The following is a 20,363-nucleotide window of genomic DNA, read 5'->3' on the forward strand; positions in this document are numbered from 1 at the left end:
AGTTGCAGGCGGCGTTGGCAGCGTGCAGACGTTCCTCGTCACCTGGGCCTGACGGAGTGACATACGCAGCCCTTCGAAATCTTGGTCAGACAGCCCGGCATGCACTTTTAGACGTGTACAATAATTCATGGCGTGAAGGAGTAGTTCCTGCTGCAAGGAAGTTCAGCCGCCTTGTGCTTCTGCTCAAACCAGGTAACTCACCCTTAGACATGGCGTCTTATCATCCCATTGCTCTGGCCAGTTGTCTAGGAAAGGGAATGGAGAGGATGGTGCTGACGCATCTAGAGCGGTATCTAGAACACTACAAGTTGTACCCTGACGCTATCGCAAGCTTTCGACGCGGACTCTCTGTTGTAGACAACGTCATAGATCTTGTCTCGTCTGTTCAGCACGAAAAAAGCCTCAGGGGGCTGCCAGCAGCAATGTTCCTGGATGTTAAAGGCACTTATGACAACGTAACCCATCAAGCCATCCTGTACGCCTTGGGCGATGTCGGCCTAGGCGGCCTTGTTTTTCTGTGGATATGCAGCTTCTTGAAGCACAGGTCATTCTTCGTGCAAACAGAGAATGGTGCGTCATCACAACACAACACCAACCGTAGCGTACCACAAGGCGGAGTCTTGAGCCCCACTCTAACCTCGTGCTCATCGACCTGCTTCATACCCTTCCGCAATCCATCCATGTGTCGATTTATGCAGAAGATATATGCATTTGGTCATCAGGAGCGACGCGTCCCCAGGTGCGCGCCAGACTTCAAAAGCGGCCTCACTAACATCAGGTTATCTTCGAGCGCGAGGTCTGGAGGTGTCCTTTGAGAGGTGCTCTATAGTCGCTTTCATGCGCAAAGCAATGAAACCGTACGTTATCAGAATTAATGGACAGCCAGTTGCCTACGAGAAGACGCACCGCTTTCTAGGAGTGATACGTAATACATGTAGATCGAGACCTTTCCTGGAGTCCTCATATCTCCTACCTAAAAAGGAAATTAGTCATGATAACCCACGTGCTCAGATTTCTTGCGGGAAAGTCATGGGGTGTGTCTGTGAGTGTGATGCTCCAACTCTATAACGCACTGTCCCTCGGTCTCCTGTGTTATAGCTTACCTGTACTGGGTGGGACGGGTAAGACTAACCTCCGTGCCCTCCAGTCTGTACAAGCTCAAGCGCTGCGAATTTGTCTTGGTCTTCCCAGATGTGCATCTACGGCAGCAACAATAGCCATCGCGCATGACCACCCCATCAATACGTATCTTCAAGTCGACACTTTAAGGATGCACATCAGGCACTTCGCCCGACTTCCATTGCATCATCTCGCCTCCCTTCCTGCCACTCGACCTCGTTCAGCGTTTAGCAAGATTATTGCCGCCAACCATGGAACTTTACCGTCAAACTTCACGCCTGCAGCACGACCATCTCTACCGCTGTTGTGCCTCCATCCACTCCAGGCTCTTCTTCTTATTCCCAGTATCAAAAAGAAAACGGAAATGTCAACTTTCACCCTCAAACAAACCGTGCTTTCAGTGCTACATGACAAACACGGAGGACGCATCCACGTTTACACAAACGTTTCTGTCTCCTCTAAATGTTCAGCTGGAGCAGTGGTGATTCCTGCAGAGTCTGTCACCCTCAAGTTCAAGACATCTCACATTACATCATCGACGGCTGCAGAACTCACAGTTATCCGTGCTGCTCTGGAGCTTATTGTTTACACATCATCAGATTCTTGGTCCATCTTATGTGGCTCAAAGGCAGCTCTCTAGTGTCTGATGTCCCCTTTCAACCACGGACCAAATGTGCAACTAGTCGCAGACATCCGACTACTCCACCATCATGCATTCAACAAGGGACACAACATCATCTACCAGTGGATACCGGGTCACTGCGGAATTAATTAACTGTGGAATTAATTAATTAACTGGACTATCACCCCTTTACAGAGGAAAAAGCTCTAGGACACTGGTCCAGACGGGCTTCAGCACTCAAGACCTTAAGGGCTTTGCTGAAGTTTTTAGGGACATGCGAATTGTGCGACTGCCTTTGAATGTTGTAGAGCATAGTATCGCGTTACTGTGTGATTTTTTCTGGTTTCCACTTTTTTTTTCAACTTCTTTCTCCTTTTATTCCCTTTACCCCTTTCCCCAGCACAGGGTAGCCAGCCGGTACTTACACTGGCTAACCTCCCTGTCTTTCCTCCCCTTTGTCTCCTCCTTCTCCTTCCTTCAGATGCACCTGCAACTTTTGACCAAGCACAGGCAATGCTGGCCAAAAGAGTTCCATCAGTTCGCCCTTAATCAGCTTCCTGGCCATGTCAATTCCATTTGTGCCTAATGTAATTTCTTTTTCTAAAAATGCAAGCTTTTTCATTGCCCATTCTCGTTGGAGATCATTCATCCTCATCCAAAGATAAAGGTCAGCCAATTCTTCTCTCATACTTAATACTAGTCACTGTCTAGTAGCGTAACATATCTGTAGCAGGATCTTCTAGTGCATGTTGTCATGCGCAAGTTCTCTCCTGGAATAGCTGATCAGCATCGGCATGTGCCTTGCATTAACCTACACACCGTGTGCTATGCACTATTTTACTTTTCTGCTGCTTCAATGCTTGCAGAGCAGAGTGGCTTCTTTCTTGAATGCAAGCTTTCTCATTTTCCATATTCCTAGTCTAGCTGATGATTGCTGTTTTTTCCTTGATAGCCTGGGCCTTTGCGCAAGCTACACTGAAGTGACTGATTGCAGAAGCTGGTTTTGCTGCCCCACTTGGTTGTGGTCACTGTGTTACGTTTCTCGGATGTGGGGGCCTGGTCACTTGCGTTGGGAAGCAGTCTCTCGAGGTATGCATTTGCTCCTGCAGTCCGCACAGTGACATAGACTCCCAGTATACATGTACCATAACTGGTGCTCCCTGTTCGTTCTTTCCTGCTGCAGCCATGGGCAAATTGTGCTTGTGGCCTACCTTGGTCATGATTTGCTCAGAACGGAGACCAGCATATATGCTTCCATGGTTCGAAGTGTATGAAGTTGATAGCCACATGCGTGGATAGGCCTGCAAGAGTGGCTGCCGAAGGTGATGCCCACGGAACAAATTTGTCCATATTGAGACAAAGTGGAGCACCAAGTATGAGCCGCACATTGGTGGCCCTCGAAAGAAAAGGAACATGCAGCTTGGAAAGGAGTTAACGTAAAATACTGGGTATCCATGTCGCTATGTTGGTTGCGGCAGCAGATTCCTGCATCACCCGATTGCGTCGCAATGCAAGTTGCTCATCTTTAATGGCGACTGTCGCTGCAAACAGCTGGGACACTCTGTCCAATCTGCTTGCTCCGCTGGTTGTCGCTTGTTACCAGACCACCATGTGTGATGACGACGGTGAGCCGTTTATGAGCTCATGTCAATAACCCCAACATATCTCGACATGCAAATTTTATTTCTGCTCTTGCACGAGAATGTACACTGCTTCTCTTCTGCCAATAAAGTTGCACATTCTGTTCACTCACTTGTGGCTTGTTTGTATGGGCGTTAGTACAGGCTCTTGGTCTCCTGGCAATTAGAACGCACCAGCTACGCAGCAGCCAAGGCATCGAAGTATGCTGCATAGCCAACAGGGCAAGCATGGCGCGTACCACCGCACGCTACCGGTATAAAGCGGCCATATTGGATTTTGCTCTAAAAAAACACACACACACACACACACACTTCCGCTTCCTGATTGAGCAGCGCCGTCTGGCGTCCACCTATGTAAGTACCATGCGCTGCCGCTGCTTATTTTCGTACCACTGCGGAACGTACAGTTTCCCTTCTCTAAAGTTAGTTCTTTATTCTATGAGAGAGCGTTGTGGCGTCGTGCAAACACGAACTCGCATCATGCCAAAGCTCGGATAAAAAAGACACCAGGTGCTCAGCATACAAGAAAAAATAGACATAGTTCGTGCTATCGAATGTGACACGAAGAAGTCAGCGCAGGCACTCAACAGGGATCTACTGTTGACTACGGTGTGTAGCATTTCGAATGCAAATAAGTTGCTCGGCAGCGCTGCTGTGACTGTGAAGAGATGTCAGCTGTGAGGTTCGACTTTTCGCCATAATTGCCTCTGTTGTTGCCGAAGTGTCCTCTAGCGACAGTGATGAGGATGACACAGAAAGTGACAGCACGGACGATTCAAGCCCGACAGTGGCAGAAGCTGCATGTTACGTCAGCCTCGTGAATGCAATCATCGTGACGAGAACAGCACCCCACAATTAAAAAGGCGCCCCGCGACTTCAGCAGTGCTACCGCTCGCGTGCACGGAGAACATGCAATGCCAACAAGGAATTTGCCATGTGTGTGTTTGCCGAGAAGAGGGGGCTGGCTGAAAAGCCGGCTCGCAGTTTCAGTAAGTTTGAGGCCGCTGTAGTCGCTGCTAAGTCGCCGCGGCATCAAATGAAAATAACACTTCTGTCGTGCGAAGTGAATAAATACTGCATGTCTTTTTCCCCTTTCATCGCACTCTTTCCGAGTTCCATTTTTGACAGGTAAGTGGGCGATCTCATCCTATTTCGGTTAAGCATTACTACCGTTTAGTACATACTTCTTCCGAGCTCTGACCAACTAGGATTTAACAAGGTTTCAGTGTAGTCAGTTAGTATGCTGGTGACACTGGCTTTATGCACATCAATGAGAGGCATTTGGAATAAAGACTAACTAACCATCTTTACTTTTAACAAGTGGGCACCATCTGTTTATGGCATGTTGCACCGGGGCACCCTCCTTGGTGCTGCCTCAGAGCGAACAAAGTTGCTTGCTGTCTGCAGTGAGTGGTGTGTTGGGCGTATCAGTCTGGAGAGTGCAAGGCATGGCTTATTTACGAAGGCAGCACAATGTGGCCACAAAAGAGAGAGGTTCTACTACTAAAGAGAGGTTCTACTACTGGCGCTTTTTTAAAGTGAAGCTTTCTTTGTCTGTTCCTTCAACTTTCCTGCTGCTGCTGCAGCAGCAGCAGCAGCAGCAGCGGCGGCCGCCGCCGCCGCCGCCGCCGCCGCGTGACAGCTCTAATTAACCATGACTCCTCTCAGAAGCATTGCAGAAACTGCAGTGCTTTCCATTCTACTAACATGAGAAACCAGAGGGCACACAGATAGAACTGAAGAGAGAAGAGGAGAAGAGGCAATTCCCATACAAGAGAGTGGGGAGGTGACGTGAGAAGGCAAGGAAACCCCAATACTATACGACATCAGTTGCGGAGACAAAGGATAAGCTTAAGTTCAAGTTACGGTACGGTACGTTGCTGCTATTTCTTAAAAATAAACGCCATGCAAATATGTCAAGCGGGCAACTTATGCAGGGTGCGCAGAAGCAGAGCCGCATTAATTAAAATGCACCGCAGAGTCCCAGAGGCACTACAGAAGTGGTCGACCGTCAAAGCAACGCTTCTGTGCCAACGTTCTGTGCCCGCTGCAATAGCTTTCCGGCTGTGACATTGCTAGAGGTCATGGATTTGATCCCAGTCGCCGCAGCCGCATTTCGACGGGGGTGAAATAGAAAACGCACATGCACTTAGATTTTGGGTCACGTTAAAGGACATCACAGTGTCAAAATTAATCCGGAGTCCGCCACTACGTCGTGCCTCATAATCCGAGTGTGGTTTTGGCACGTACAGCCCCATAACCCAATTGAAGTTCAATTCTTCTGCTACAATGTGATGTGCCATGCGAGGCAATGACAACGCTCAACCCTCTGAGGTTATAAAGTATGGCGCACAACAACGCCTCAAGCAAACACCTCTCCCTGCGTGTTCTGTGTACTACGCAAACAAACAGCAGTGGTGCACGCAAGGTAATGTTTAACATCAACTCGCCACTCTTCATGTTAGCGTAAACGTTCAAGAAATAAAGCCTTAGCCGTCAGCATTACCACTAATTATCGTCAATCAAAGCATCCAGCACGAAAAGCTTCGCGTACATCAATTCCAACAGTGTGTGGGATCTGCATATTTTTTCCCTTTATTTTTCTAACTTTTTTCAGTATTCGCAGCCTATGAGGTGGAGTATTATGTAAGTGGGGTTAGAAAAGGCTAAGCATAATGAAAATGAGCAGAAGTAGTTCGTTACATAAAATTTAGCATTACGAAATCAAATGTTATACAATAGTTAGCAGCAGAAGTCACAATTTGCTTATACATTGTTATATTGCAGTAAATCAGCTGTGTCAATGAACCTGCAATGGTTGCAGTGGAGTAGTACTTGTCATACATGAACAAATGTATCAAGGAAATTGCGGACCATGGCCTATGTTGTAGCTTCGACGGGGCGGCCGGACGAAAGGGTTACAGCAAGAGGCCTAAACGGCCGGCGCACGCAGCGCCGCAAGAAAGAGCCGGACTGCTCCAGTCGGGGACCAGACGAAGAATGAACTTTTATTTCTCCGAGGGGAAGCAGGAAGGCAACTTACAGCGTTTGGCGCTGAGTGGCGCCCTGACTTAAACGACGCAAAATCGAAACCAGAAGCTAACACAGGATACCACATCACCTCTCCCTTGAAAGGAAAAATGTTCTACTCGCTCTCCTCGCAACAAAAGTAAGTCACGAGCCAAGGAACACATGTTAGCACTGTAACATACATGATTAGTGATGACATCTTTACATAATAGAATATGATATCTTTGGCTTCCCCATTTAAGAAAAACGCACATGAATACTGAATATGTATTGCACTCCAGTTCTGCAGTTTCAGTACCCGTCTTGGGAGGACGATGAGATGCAGCCTTGCACACACCGATAACACAAAGAATTCACAAAGTACAAATATAGACAGTACCAACATCTGTGTGCCCCCTGGGACAGCACTGATGGGTGGCTCATTCGCCCTGAGCCTGACTCGAGACAGTCTCTGTGGCTGTCGTGGATTTGGAATCGTGCGTAAAAGGACTTTACACTCCATAGTCCCCCCGTAAGAATGGTAACTACTTTTAATGTTAAAAACTTTTTGGCATGAAAGACAAATTAGTATGGCGGTCAGCACCGTAGTAATAATGTGCGTACTGCACGATTACCCTACAAGAAACGTAATGTATCCCCTATACCAGTAATAACTGGAAGAAAAGATGGGAGACAGTCATCAAGCGAAGGGTAGTCACTGGAGTGACTCTTTTCGGTGAATTTTCCAAAAAAATCCTGTAGTGCAGGACATTTCACCAGTTTGGATGCATTCCATCGTTTGACATTTTCAAGCGTGAAAGTATTGCGACCTACCCTACGGTAAATCTTAAATGGACCCGAGTATTTAGGATCGGACTTTCTTGAGTTACGTACTCAAACAAGATCTGGACGAAATTGAGGACATCTTGTTGCACGACGACGGTCTACGTACGTCTGAACACTTTTGGCGTAAGAGCCGAATTCGCATGCAATCACCTCCTTAATAGTCTGGAAGCAATACTCGGTATCCTGATCCCAGACAAACGGTTGTCCTTGCTTTAGCAGTCTCCTAAGCGGCTCTACCAATTCATCGTACTGCGGGATCAGTTTAGCGTAGCATTGCGTGACACCGAGCAATGAATGCAGCGACTTCTTGTCAGTTGGCTGCAGTGCCTTAACAACTGACTGAACTTTGTTTTCCAGCGGCGAAATACCGTTTGCAGTGCAGACTTGCTCACGGAGAAACCGAGGTTGAGGACGCAGTTCGCGAAGACTGGTTGCACTGACGCTTGAAGATGAACGTCGTGGATGAAGTGCTTTGCAAGTCCCGATTGTCCTGAGTACAGCTGGGCGAACTATGAGGCAGGGTTATGCGGAAGAGACGGAAACAGAATGCTTGGGTCAGCTGGAACTTCTGACACTTGTTGGCGTGCAGCGAAAACAAGCTGCGTACGAGCAGGGGACTGTCGATGCTTTCGGGTGCTCGAACGGCAAACTGCAGTGAAATGTCCTACTTTTCCGCACGCACAGCAGAAAACGTGCTTGGCTGGACAGCCTGAATCGGATGCGATGTGGTGAGGTGAACCACATCGGTAGCAATAGCCCGCGATGTGACGACTGTCTTCGCGGAGTTCAGGCCGCGCGCCATGTTGGCCGGCCTCCCCAGGTTGTGACTTTCTGCCATGCCGCCGAGTGCCATTTTGAAGCCGCCGGGTCGAGGGAGAAGGGTGGCGGGAACCGCCATCTTGCGCGCCCAGGCGAGGAAGGTGATGGCTGTCGACGCCATCTTGGCGTTGCGTCGAGACGCGCTGAACAGACAAGCTGTTAAATGCTTGAAGGTGTTTGTGAACTTGCTGTACGGCTCGTCCGATTTCCTGGGCCTTCTTGAGCGTGAGGGACGCTCCTTCGTAAAGTAACCTTTCTCTAACTCTTGTTGATGCGGCGCCTTGGAGGATTTGGTCGCAAAAGGACTTGTCGTGCCAAGCGCCGAACGCACAAGCAGGCGCTAGCCTTTGTAGCGCGGTGACGAAGTCCTGGAAGGTTTCTCCGGGTAATTGCTTCCTTTCCCGGAAGATAATACGGTGCACCAGGGGGTTGGTGCTTTCTTCGTAGTGCTGGTCGAAGATGCGGAGAACGTCTTCGAACGTAGTAGCCGTCTGGTCTGTTTGCGACGCGAGGTCGTAGTAGAGACGCTGCCCCTCGAAGCCTAAGTTGCTCAGTAAAATGGCTTTCTTCCTCTCGTCTTGTAGTGCCTCGCCTCCGGTTGCCTCGAGAAACGTGCGAAAGTACCGTTTCCACGTGAGCCACGGTACCGCAGGAGCGCCGGGTAGCTCCAGGAAAGACGGCATGTAGGGTACGAACGCCATGCCAGGCACCGAAAACAAAGGCAGAGGAGTTGCAGTTGACGGAGGAGACGTAGCTGCGGCGCATTGCATGCCGGAAGCAGGAGGAGGAGCAGAAGTACGGCAAGGGCACATAGGAAGCAGAGTAATGGTTTACTTCGTCGCCAGTTTGTTGTAGCTTCGACGGGGCGGCGGGACGAAAGGGTTACGGCAAGAGGCCTAAACGGCCGGGGCACGCAACGCCGCAAGAAAGAGCCGGACTGCTCCAGTCGGGGTCCAGACGAAGAATGAACTTTTATTTCTCCGAGGGGAAGCAGGAAGGCAACTTACAGCATTTGGCGCTGAGTGGCGCCCTGACGTAAACGACGCAAAACCGAAACCAGAAGCTAACACAGGATACCACAGCCTACTCATTTGTATGCAGATACCACAACGCGTACAATATGCATACAATACATGAGCATTAGGATAAATACCCGCCGCAGTGGCTTAGCAACTATGGTGTTACGCCGCCAAGCACGAGGTTGTGGGATCTGATCCAGGCCACAACGGCCACATTCTAATGGGGCAAAATGCAAAAAAAAAATGCCTGTGTCCCATGCTTTGGGTACACGTTAAAGATCCCCTGGTAGTCAAGCCTAATCTGGAGGCCCTCACTATGGCATGCCTCATAATCGCTTTTTTTTTTTTTTTTACTTACGTAAAACTTCAGAATCCAATGCATTAGGTTAGATGACTGCTTGCTTTATATGTAAAAGTCGCAAGATTAAATCACAATTCGAAATTTACTACACAGTATTCGTACATCCCTACACTAAACTAAGTTTCATTTCTCTGTGTGCGCCTTCGTTGAAACATTACGCTTACGCTTGCTCAAAACACAGGAGTCGGTGCTCCAAAAGCAGATTTTTCCTGCTCCAATGGCTGCTCCAAAATGCTGGAGAGCATTCCCACCACCAGGCCCGCAACCGGGAGGAAAGTTAAGGGGTCCTGAAACTCCCTGAAATTATTGCTGCGGCGACATACTGCTCAGTACAACTTACACATGCTATGTCATTACATGTACATATATGTAAATATACAGTACTATATGTATTATATGTTTATGCTGTCATATGTCAGCAGTGTGCTTGATTCACATGCAAGAATAAGTGAATAGAAATGTTTGGAGATGGTCACTGTTGTCCCCGCAAAACCCTTCCCAAAAATACTGCTGATGCTGTTTGGAATTGTGTTGGGAAGATCATCACAATATGCAATAGCTTGTAGCAGGTAGGATGAAACAAAGCGTTTATCTTGCGTGTTTGATTTGGGTTGAGTGAAATAAAGCAGAACCTACCTCGCAGACGACCTGCTTGATGGACACGGGGGAGCTGGACGTTGCGATGCCGGACAAGAAGGCATCCGCGGGGGCACTGCGACGCGTGGACTGGCTGCACTTTGTGCGCACACTACATCTAGAGCTGTTCCTGTTTGTGTACGCCGTGTCATACTCCATGCGGCTTGTCATGACCCAGGACCTGCTGCTGACCAAAGCCTGTCTGCAGCGGTACAGCATCAATGCCACAGCATGCCGCAACCTCTCCTGGAATAAGACTATCAAAGACGATGTCACACGGTGCGTGTGGCTTGCTTATGGAGCATGAAATGATGCTCATAGCTACAGCCCGTTTCGCAAAGGTTTTGCAAAGGGTTTTTTCGCTGTTTGAATTCTTGATGAAAAAAGGGTGTGTTACATATAAAAGAAACATATTGATATGCATATGTCATTTAATAGTCACAACCATATGAAGCCAATAGATTATGATAGCCTAAGACAGCATAACGGAAGTAATTTGCACTTTTAATGGAAGTGTAGAACTGGTAAATTGAAGGGGTTAAGAGACAGTAAGAGAATGGTGTAGATCAGAGAGCAAACGGGCATAGCTGATACTCTAATCGGCATTAAGAGAAAGAAATGGAGCTGGGCAGGTCATGTTATGCGTAGGTTAGATAACAACCGTTAGGATCACAGAATGGGTTCCAAGAGAAGGGGAAACGCAGTTGAGGATGGCAAAAGACTAGGTGGGCTGATAAGATTAAGAAGTTTTCAGGCGCAAGTTGGAATTGGTTGGTGCAGCACAGCGGTAATTGGAGATCGGGGGGAGAGGCCTTCTTCCTGCAGTGGACTTAAAATAGGTTGATGATGATAATGATGATGATAATGATCCACTCATCAGGCTTGGTGAAGAAGCACCTTCTGTGGATAGCATGTGCTGCTGTGAACGTCTCAGCCAAATTTTGCAGTTGTTTGCGGCACGTGGAGCTCACAAGCAGAGCATTAAGTTACATATTTCTCAAACACTTGTTTCAAACAAAGCTTTCTCCTCATTGCCTCAAAGCTGCTGGCGGCCTTGCAAGATTCATATGCAAGATTCCAATAGATGGCTACCATTGGTTGATAGCTGACATTAACCAAGACGGGTGTTTGGATCAGTCTGCTCCTTCGTACTGTTACTGAGTATTTATGGGCACAGTTTAATGAGCAGACTAAAGTAAGCGAAAATCTGCTTTCGAATTTCTGTAAGAATTATGTACTTCCAAAAGAAGCTGACTATCACGTCTGTTCACACTCAGTCGCAGCCGCCAGTGTAGGAATTAAACTTTTGCTGCCCTGTTTACTGGTGTTGTAGCCATTGGGTCTTGCTAATTTCAATGAGTTTTAAACACTCAACTAGCCTCAAACTATTCTAAACTTGAGGTCGGACCACACGTACACTTGCCAGCTCATGCACAATCCTGGCTGCTTCTGGCTAAACGCGTTGGCAGTAATTGCTTCGTATTGAGCTATTGACGCTTCAAAATACGCAATTGTATGTGGCTATTAGTATGATCAGTCTAGCTGGTGTAGAACAAAGCCTGTCTGCACTATGGAGCGTGGCCGCACTCCGCGAGCACGCACTTTGGCCCTGTTGCGCTCAAAGCAGACATTGCGCATACGCACACTAAAGTTGCATGCAGCTCCGATCTGCTGCGTAGCATTGATACCGCTGCCACCGTGGGGTGCCGCGACAAGTCTGCTCGCTGAGCTCACTGCGGCTCGCTGAGGACAACCGCATTTGGCATGTTGTAGGTGCCAAAATTGGAAATAGGGGCAGCTATGGGAACATTCAAAATCAAATTTGAACCGTGCACCTCTGTGACATTCAGTAGGCAGAGCATTGTGGGCATGGCCTACTCCACCATAGCCTTCGCAGTGCAAGGCAATAAAGAAGGAATGGGGGCTCCGCGAAGTGGATCACAGGCAATCTTTGACCAGCAATAATTCTGCTTCTGCTAAAAATGCACTGAAGTACTTCTTGCTGCAAAATATTTCTTAAATAGTCTAATTTAACTTCAAATACATTTCTTGACTTTGATAAAAACTGTTTCAGAGCCCCTCTAAAGCGAAATGAAAGTCGACGAAAAAATAACTAGCCGCTGGTAGAAGCCAAACCCATAACCTCTGCATTATGCATATGTTGCACTACCAGTTGTGCTATGGCAGTTCCTGTTCCCACATCTACTTTTTTGGGTAATTATATGAGTGCAAGAACTAACTTTAGGAACAGATATGTCTTTTATTTTTTCATAGTGAAAACACTGAATATGGCAAAGTATACAGACTCGGAAACATAGCGCAAAAAATGACACAGGGACAAGCAGGAACACAGGACGAGCGCTCGTCCTGTGTTCCTGCTTGTCTCTGTGTCATTTTTTGTGCTATGTTTCCGAGTCTGTATGCATCTCACCAACACGCCCAAACTTCTTCCCTGCTAAAATGGCAAATTAGTCCTGTGGAAGCCCACAAGGTGGAGGAATGTTCATGAAAGTGAAATACTATCGTCCATACAACTATAGCATGAAGCTACAAAAGAAGCCCACATGGGATTCTCATAAAGAAAACCTCACAGTTGAAAAAAGTTGACCTGGTACGTGATTCAAACGTGGGACCAATGTCCCTCCGGTGTGGTTCTACCATCTGAGCTAACCAGGAGGCTCATAGATCGTTGAGAACGGGGGAATTAATGAACAACTTGAAGCACTAGGACATTGACTATAGGCACATCAGTTCTGCAACAGTCTTGTTTGCATTTCACAATTGCTGGTTCTCATTAGTCAGCTTCTGCGCAGTAGAACCGTGTTATGAAGTGAAGTGTACACAATATATTGCTGTAGGGCCACTGTCATGGGACACCATACATGTCCTTTAATTATACACACACGCATGGGCCATTCCTGGTCACACTACGAGCACTGAGGCACCTTATAACTGCACTGGCAGCCACTCAGACTGTTTCTGATTTTGTGCTGTGGTGATTTGCACCCTTCCTTACGGTTATATTTTCCCGCTGATACATTTTTTTTTCCCCACAGTCCCTTTAAAAACGTATCAACGAGGTTCTACTGTAGCTACCGTCGAGAACATCTTTGCCAGGCATAGCATTCCAACCTTAGTGCTTAGGGACAATGGTTCTCCCATGACCTGCACAGCCTTTCAGAACTTCACAAAAGAGTATGGATTCATGGATGTCACCAGCAGCCCCTGCTTTCCGCAGTATAATGACGAACAAGAGTGCATGGTCTGTACATTCAAGGACTTGCTGCGGAAAGCCTCAGGCCAGTACCTGGCACTGCTGGCATACTGAAGCACCCCTGGAAAGTCTGGTTACATTCCCGGACAACTTCTCAGGGGTTGCTTACTTCGAACCTGCATTGCTTTTCCCAGGCCAGTATAAATCCAGATTGGTCGCAAGTTGCAGACTTCAAGGACTCTGACACAGCTAAAAGGCATCGACAGGTGCAGGATTTTTACAGATTCCACTGCTACAGTGAAATGCACTTTTCACTGTAGTAGTGACAGATGGCTCAACCATTCTGTTGCAGAAAAAAAAAATCTTTAATTGTGTCATCTTGGCTTTATTGTGAACAAAACAGGCAATTAATGCTCATACACAGGGCGATAAACTGAAATCAAGAGTGTGATGGAATCAATCCCATTGGGTTGAGATGGAACATGATGAAATAAAACACTGACCAGAAAAGATTTAGTAAAGTTAATGTTTCAGTTCCCTACAGGGGCCTTGTTCACAGTCTTGTTTTATTCCATCAGGATATTAAACTGAGCCCACAGCTAAACGCTAGCCCTGTGTGAAATTTTAGTGGAGAGCAACCAGCGGTTTAGCTGAATGAGCCGCGTACACCTGGTGCCCGTGTTTATGCAACACTCCTGCTGCATTTTTATGTGCATTGTCATAGTGTGCTTGCAGAAGTGTGTGCAGCAAGTGCAATGCATTATAACTGACAGTAGAGCAAAGGTAGAGCGCAATACAGCGTGCAAGATGAGCCTGAAAGAAAACTGTCAGTGTTTGTCAGTCCCAAAGCAAGTCACATAGTATTTTAATGCTAGGCTTGAAATGCATGGTTGTGGGTTCAATACTGAGTGTACAGGCACAGACGTTTTTAGAGTGTAGCTCTTAGGCACCCGTTCCTGCATTTCGTGTCGGTGTCCCTCGGCGTCACAGTGAATGAGCAGAGGATGAAAGAGGTGAGCGCGGAGCGCAGCAGGAGATAAAAGATGGCAATAGCGAAGAGAACGCGAGGAGGGTGCAGTAGAACCATGAGGCGGAAAGTGGAGGAGGAGGGTATGGCAAAAGCGTGAAAAGAAAAGCATAGTGCCACACGAGACGGGTTCTGCTGCATCGACCAGTATGAGATGGCACCAGAGTAGCATGCCATTCTCTGTTCACCGATGGCTTGCAGCGAGCGCATCCACCGATGCCATATGTATATGGAAACCAAGTGCTGCACGAGTAGAGGTCTGTCTACAACGGCTGCTGTGAATCGCACCCATGCGTGAGCCATGCGTGAGCCATGCGTGAGCCATGCGCTGCTTCTCGCGATCTCCGAATAAGTGAGGCGATCACACCACACTTGACTCTGTTTGCAATGTGCCGCACGACACAGGTTGTCCGCACCAGCCAAGATATCGCAAAATGAAAACATGTATAGAAGTATGCTGAAATTCCACATTAGGGAGTATCGTGATTTTGTGATTTCTTTTTCTTTGTTGCATTGCATCACGACTGAAACAAAGTGTGACAAATGAATTAGAATGTTTGGTACATGTGTGGGCCATGTTCTCAATGTGTTGTCTCTTTCTGATGCCATTAAAGATAAAGTGCAAGGTTCGTTTAATTTGCTTGCAACACTGTGAACCATTTGATGGCGGGACACAAGAAGGTAAGAAATTGTGAAGCTTGACCTCAGGAGTGCAGGCAGAACATGACATACAAGATGAATGCAGAGGCGCATATGCGGAGCAGACATTCGCCTAATATACACTGCCTGTCAATTTGAGCGGTCCCAAACCGGTATAGTCGGCTTCCGAGACGTAAAACACACCCTGTGTTGCATAGACACAGCAGACACATGTAAGCAAGGTTTCAACAGCACTTATGCCAGCGTGCTGCATCATCTGCTACTCTGCTGCTTTGCACCTGCATGTCTGCACCAAGTTGGCACTGTCAGTAGGGAGGGTGCCAGGAAATTGTGAACCAACCCTGCACTTCTGAATCTTTTGAAATCAATAGCGTGGTTCACTGGGTGCTGTTGTTACACCACTGAAATTAATGACAGGGTGCAGCGCTCTGGTTCAAGTGGTGCAGGCAAATCAAACAGACCCATAGTTTGCCCCTAACTGCAGTGAAGGTGGTGCCAGCAAACCGTTAGTTGCTTTACGTCATACGAGTAGACATTGTCTGAAGCTTTTAAGCTCTTTCTGACCTTTCTTGCAGGTATGCTAACGTCCACAATTTGGCCCTGTTCCTCATTCAATTTGTGCCAGCCGGCCTTCTCTCCATCTTCGTCAGCCCCTGGAGTGACCGTTATGGCCACAAGATACCGCTGCTCATTGCCACGGCCGGTGGCATCCTGCAGGACCTAACCACACTCTTCACCGTGATGTCCTTCAGCACGCCGCTGTATGCCACTGTCCTCTGTGCGATCCCCAATGGTTTTAGCGGTGGCCTTGTGTCCGTGTGTGCTTCGGTCTACAGCAATGGCACGCGGACAGCCTCAGCTGAACTAAAAACAGTGCGTTTCGCTTGCATCATGACAGCGCTGACGCTGGGTTTTCAGCTGGGATTGTTTGTCGGTGGCCAGGTGTTTCGCGCAGCGGGAGGCAACTACACAGCAATCTACGTGACATCTGCCATCTTGCTGGCGTTCATGTTTGTGTGGATTGGTTGGACAGTGCCATTCAGTAGCCAGCTTCACCGGACGAGCAGACGGGAGCTTCTGCGAGACTTGATGCGACTAGACAACTTGCGCGAGGGCAGCCGAGCTGTGTTTCGGCCACGGCCGGGCTCCAACCGGGCCAAGCTGCTCCTGCTCATGATCTCCATCTGGTTCATTCTCTTCAATAGCGAGAGTGAGTGCCTTCAAAGCCTTCATTTGAGTAATCGATTTCATGAGACCCACCACACAACATTTAATATAATAGAGAGTTTTAGAATAGGGGCCCCAATATTTTGGGGCCCCAAAGAGCTTTGCGGGTGTTCGCGTTGGGGCACGCAGGAGTGAAGAGTTTTAGTATAGGGCTTTGCGTTTGCGGATAGCGTCTTGCGCTGACAATGCCACTACGGCATCTAAGAAAATCGATTAAAAATAATTAAGTAAAATATACCATTTTATGATATGAATAGAAATTTTGACTTGCGTGTATTCGCATTTAATTACAATTTATAGGTTATTCTTCAAGTAGCAAACAATTAGTTGTGCTTAGTTTTGAGCAACAAAACCAACTTTACGTGCCTTCACCAGCCAAGCTTAGCCGTGTTAGGCCTACGAGCCATAAAATCCACACTCGAATTCGTAATCAGCGGCGTCTAATGAATCAGTCTTCATAACACACGCTAGTTGAGAGAAAGCGATAACTGCAGTCACTTCTCCTAGCTTGCGAACTTCACGCGTTACCACGAATCGAACCCAGTTTGGTGCTAGGTTAGAGCCGTCGCTTCGATGGGTGCCGCCATGTTTGTTGACGCAAAGCTTTTGGGAACGCTATTTGAGCTCCCGCTAAATTGGTGAAATAGCGTTCCCAACGCAAAACCCAAACGCAGTTTGCATCTCGCGCATGCGCAGTGGCTTCGACGCTATTTCTTTGGGGCCCCAAAACGTTTGAGGCCCCTATTCTAAAACTCTCTAATGTGCCAATAATAAAAATTGCTACAGTGGACTTCTGTTTACCATATTTACTCGCATAATGATTGCATTCTCTTGTAAAAAAAATTGACACCAATTCAGGGGTGTGATCATTACGTGGGGTAAGTTTCCCACGAAAAGGAACATTTTCTTTTTTCATCCCGCATTTGCTGCAGGATGACAAGCAGGCAGCTGCCGCTGTCAGTGCGGGACACCAAAACAAAAATGGCAGCCGGCAGAGCAAGCCGAACACACCGAACGTGATTATTTTTCTTCTTGTGAGTACATTAAGCGCATTGAAACAGTTTCTTCCCTATCGGTAATGAATAATATTGTTAATATCCCGGCAAGTTTGCAACAACAATGTAGCCATGTCCACTTTTGCAGTCCACGCTTGCGGGATCAACCTCGGCAGCGTCTTCGTTTGGCCGCTACTTCTGATGCGATCTCCATGTCCGTCAATCGAAGCATTTTCAAACACCGTCAATGACAAAGTGGCATCTGCCAAGGCATCTATGAGTGAGCCCAGTGTGTGCGCTCTGTTGCGCGTCTTTGTGGATGCAAACTGCCAGTCCTTGCGAGGCGTGGCAGGCGCAGAGCACTGCACCGAGAAGGAGTCAGTGCAGCGAATGCAATACATCATTGACGTTGTCAAGCTAGCCCAGCCGCCGTGTGCGCATGCCGCTACATTCAAGTGGCGCCCTCGGCACTATCGATGTGTGCAGTGCGCAGCAGTCTGGAATGCCCATCGCACCACCACTATCATCGAGGGTGTTGTGTGAAAGCTCACTGCCTGTCCATCGAGCGCATGTGGTCTGGGGTGGCGGAGCTTGATATACAGTCAAACCCACTTATTACGATATCAGTTTTCACAATATATCAGTTATAACAATGAGAAGCTGCTGCACTGTCGACTTTTGTATGTTTTCCATTGTGAAATAACCCGCCCAATGCCGCATTATCGGCTATAACGATGGAGTCTGGCTGCTGGGCGTCTGAGCTGAAAGGTAGCGAAAGGCTACCTTGAAAATTCAAGCTGCTGCATGATGGGCCGCTGCTTCAACAGCCACCACGCGCTCATTTTCCAGCCATCCCTGTGCGGCTCTCTCCCGTCGCCCTTCAAACCCTCAGAACGAGAATGGGCATCGTTCATAGCTCTACATCGCCCTGCCCTCCAAAACACAAATGCACCACGCCAACTATGCCGCTCGCAGATTGATCGCGTCTTGCTCGCTGGCTCCTTATTTTGCGCTGTTCTACGAACAGCTTAGTCGCTTGCGTTCTTCTTTGTTGGTTGCATTGAAGTCATTCCTGGCCACACGGTTTCTCAGCTTCGCTTGACTCGCTGCCACAATGGAAGATAGCTGATCCGCCCGCTAATCATCGGCAATGCACGACATTGCCAGTGAAAAGAAAGCACACAGCTATAGATTTAGAAACCGAGTGCTTCTAACTGATGCGATGATTGTCGCGAACGTGTTTGCATCAGATAGCAATGGCGACGGCGACAGTGATGACACGGTAGGGCAGGCTGCCTCAACGTTGTCCGTACAGGAGGCCCTGCAGATGATCATTTTTTGCAGGGAGGTGTCAACGGCAGCACAGTCACAGTAGGGAGAGTGGTTTGATGGAGCCGCGCCGCCGGGTTTTCCTATCACCGCAAGGGAAAGCCAACTTCTGGGGGCACTTTTCTGCCGCTTGACATTCGATATATCGGGAGTCGCTGCTATTTTTGTTCAATGCAAGTGTAACTTTTGCTATATATACTTATTGTAACAATACCGTGTTCAGAAATTGTTCGATGTCAAGAATAATTTGATGTAAACGGGTTTGATATAGTCGGGTTCGATAAAGTGTTTGATATATCAAGGTTTGACTGTGTGTGTGTGTATGCTTGCATGCGTTCATGTGTGTGTGTATATAATAGAGAGAGAGAGGGTGAAGGAGGGGGAGGAGTGGTAGTTGTTGGCAGAGGACCTTCCCGCCTCCGAAAGAAATTTTAGGCCATGCCACTGAAGACCATAGAACCTCTAGTCTCACCGTGTCCTTTGAGATGCTGCAATTTCAGACAAGGAAGATTGCACACAAAAAAGGCATCTCTGTTGCAACATTCAAAGCAAGCAGAGGGTGGGTGACACACTTCATGAGACACCATCGCCTGTCTCTGAGACGAAGGACGACTCTCTGCCAACGTTTGCTCAACGACTACAAAGAAAAAGCGGTTGCTTTTTACTATTTCGGGAGTGGACTGCGTAAGGTCAATAACTGTAATGTCTCAGATTGAGGACACTGGTGAAACACCGCTGACATTTCACATACCACCCAGCGCCACTATGTGCAAAAAAGTTGCTTTGTCTGTCTCGGTAAGAACAATGGGCTATGAGAAATGGTGTTGCACTGTAATGCTTGCGGTGACTGCTGATGGGCGAAAACATTCACCCTTCGTCATTTTCAAGCGAATGACATTGCCAAAGATAAATATTCGAGGACAGAGTCACATTGAAAATCGCTGGATGAATGAAGCAACTGGGTCGACACTGGGGAAGACGACCAGGCATTCTGCTGCTACTGCCATCGCTCTCGGTGCTTGACATCTTCAAAGAATGTCTCATTGACAGCATGAAAGAAAAGCAGAGGCACATAAAGACAAACTTGGCTGTTATTTTGCACAGCCTATCATCAGTTCTGCCGCCCTTGGATGTGTCGTTGAACAAGACCTTTAAAGACTATATATGCAAACTGTATGTGGAATAGATAGTCGACGGAGAACATGGCCTCACTCCCGTTGGAAGCATAAAGAGACTTCCTCTGGAGCCAGCATGCAACTCTATAGTGACAGCGTGGGGCATGGTCTTTGCCAACATTGTAATCCAAGGGCTGTCAAATGCACTTGATGGAACTGAGAAATTGCAGTAAGGTTGCAGTAATTGCACTAAGTAATAGACTAATGAAGTAGTTGCATTAAGTCATTACATCAGTAAAGCAGTAAGTAGTATACCATTTTGGGATGACGGTAGTGAGAGCGGCAGCGAAGATGACAGTTCAGAGTTTGATTCCTCCAACAGCGACTCTGATTAGACAGAGAGTGATGTGTAAAATAAAGACCTTTAATTTTGGGTGTGATACTTACTTTAATCTTTTAGGTATGTACTGTGTTTACCTTACTTACCTGTACTGTACTTACGTACATTATTATTACGACTAGCAAATACCTAAAATTTGTAAGCACAGTTTATTGGCACTTGTCGTCACTCGGTGCCACTTTCGATCAACCTATTTGTCAGTTAGAATCAAGTAAACGCGATATTTTGAGTGCCATTACCTTAGTAGATGTTATTTTGACATGTTAGCAAAACTATTGCACAATTTGCACACACCCTATTTTAAGCCCTAATATAAGGAAGAAAA

At 47.5% G+C, this 20,363-nt stretch overlaps 1 protein-coding gene across 4 annotated transcripts in view; it reads left to right on the forward strand.

Annotated features, from left to right (window-relative positions):
• The window catches only part of LOC135911255 (tetracycline resistance protein, class H-like), a 117,304-nt gene that overhangs the window by 40,106 nt on the left and 56,835 nt on the right, over positions 1-20,363 (forward strand). For all 4 annotated transcript variants that reach the window (XM_065443450.1, XM_065443449.1, XM_065443448.1 and 1 more), the window contains exons 3-4: positions 10,079-10,350; positions 15,548-16,182. In XM_065443450.1, the coding sequence (XP_065299522.1) occupies positions 10,079-10,350; positions 15,548-16,182 (907 nt within the window). The remainder of the gene's footprint in view (positions 1-10,078; positions 10,351-15,547; positions 16,183-20,363) is intronic.

Source organism: Dermacentor albipictus, chromosome 9 (assembly GCF_038994185.2).
Source record: "Dermacentor albipictus isolate Rhodes 1998 colony chromosome 9, USDA_Dalb.pri_finalv2, whole genome shotgun sequence".
Classification (NCBI taxonomy): domain Eukaryota; kingdom Metazoa; phylum Arthropoda; class Arachnida; order Ixodida; family Ixodidae; genus Dermacentor; species Dermacentor albipictus.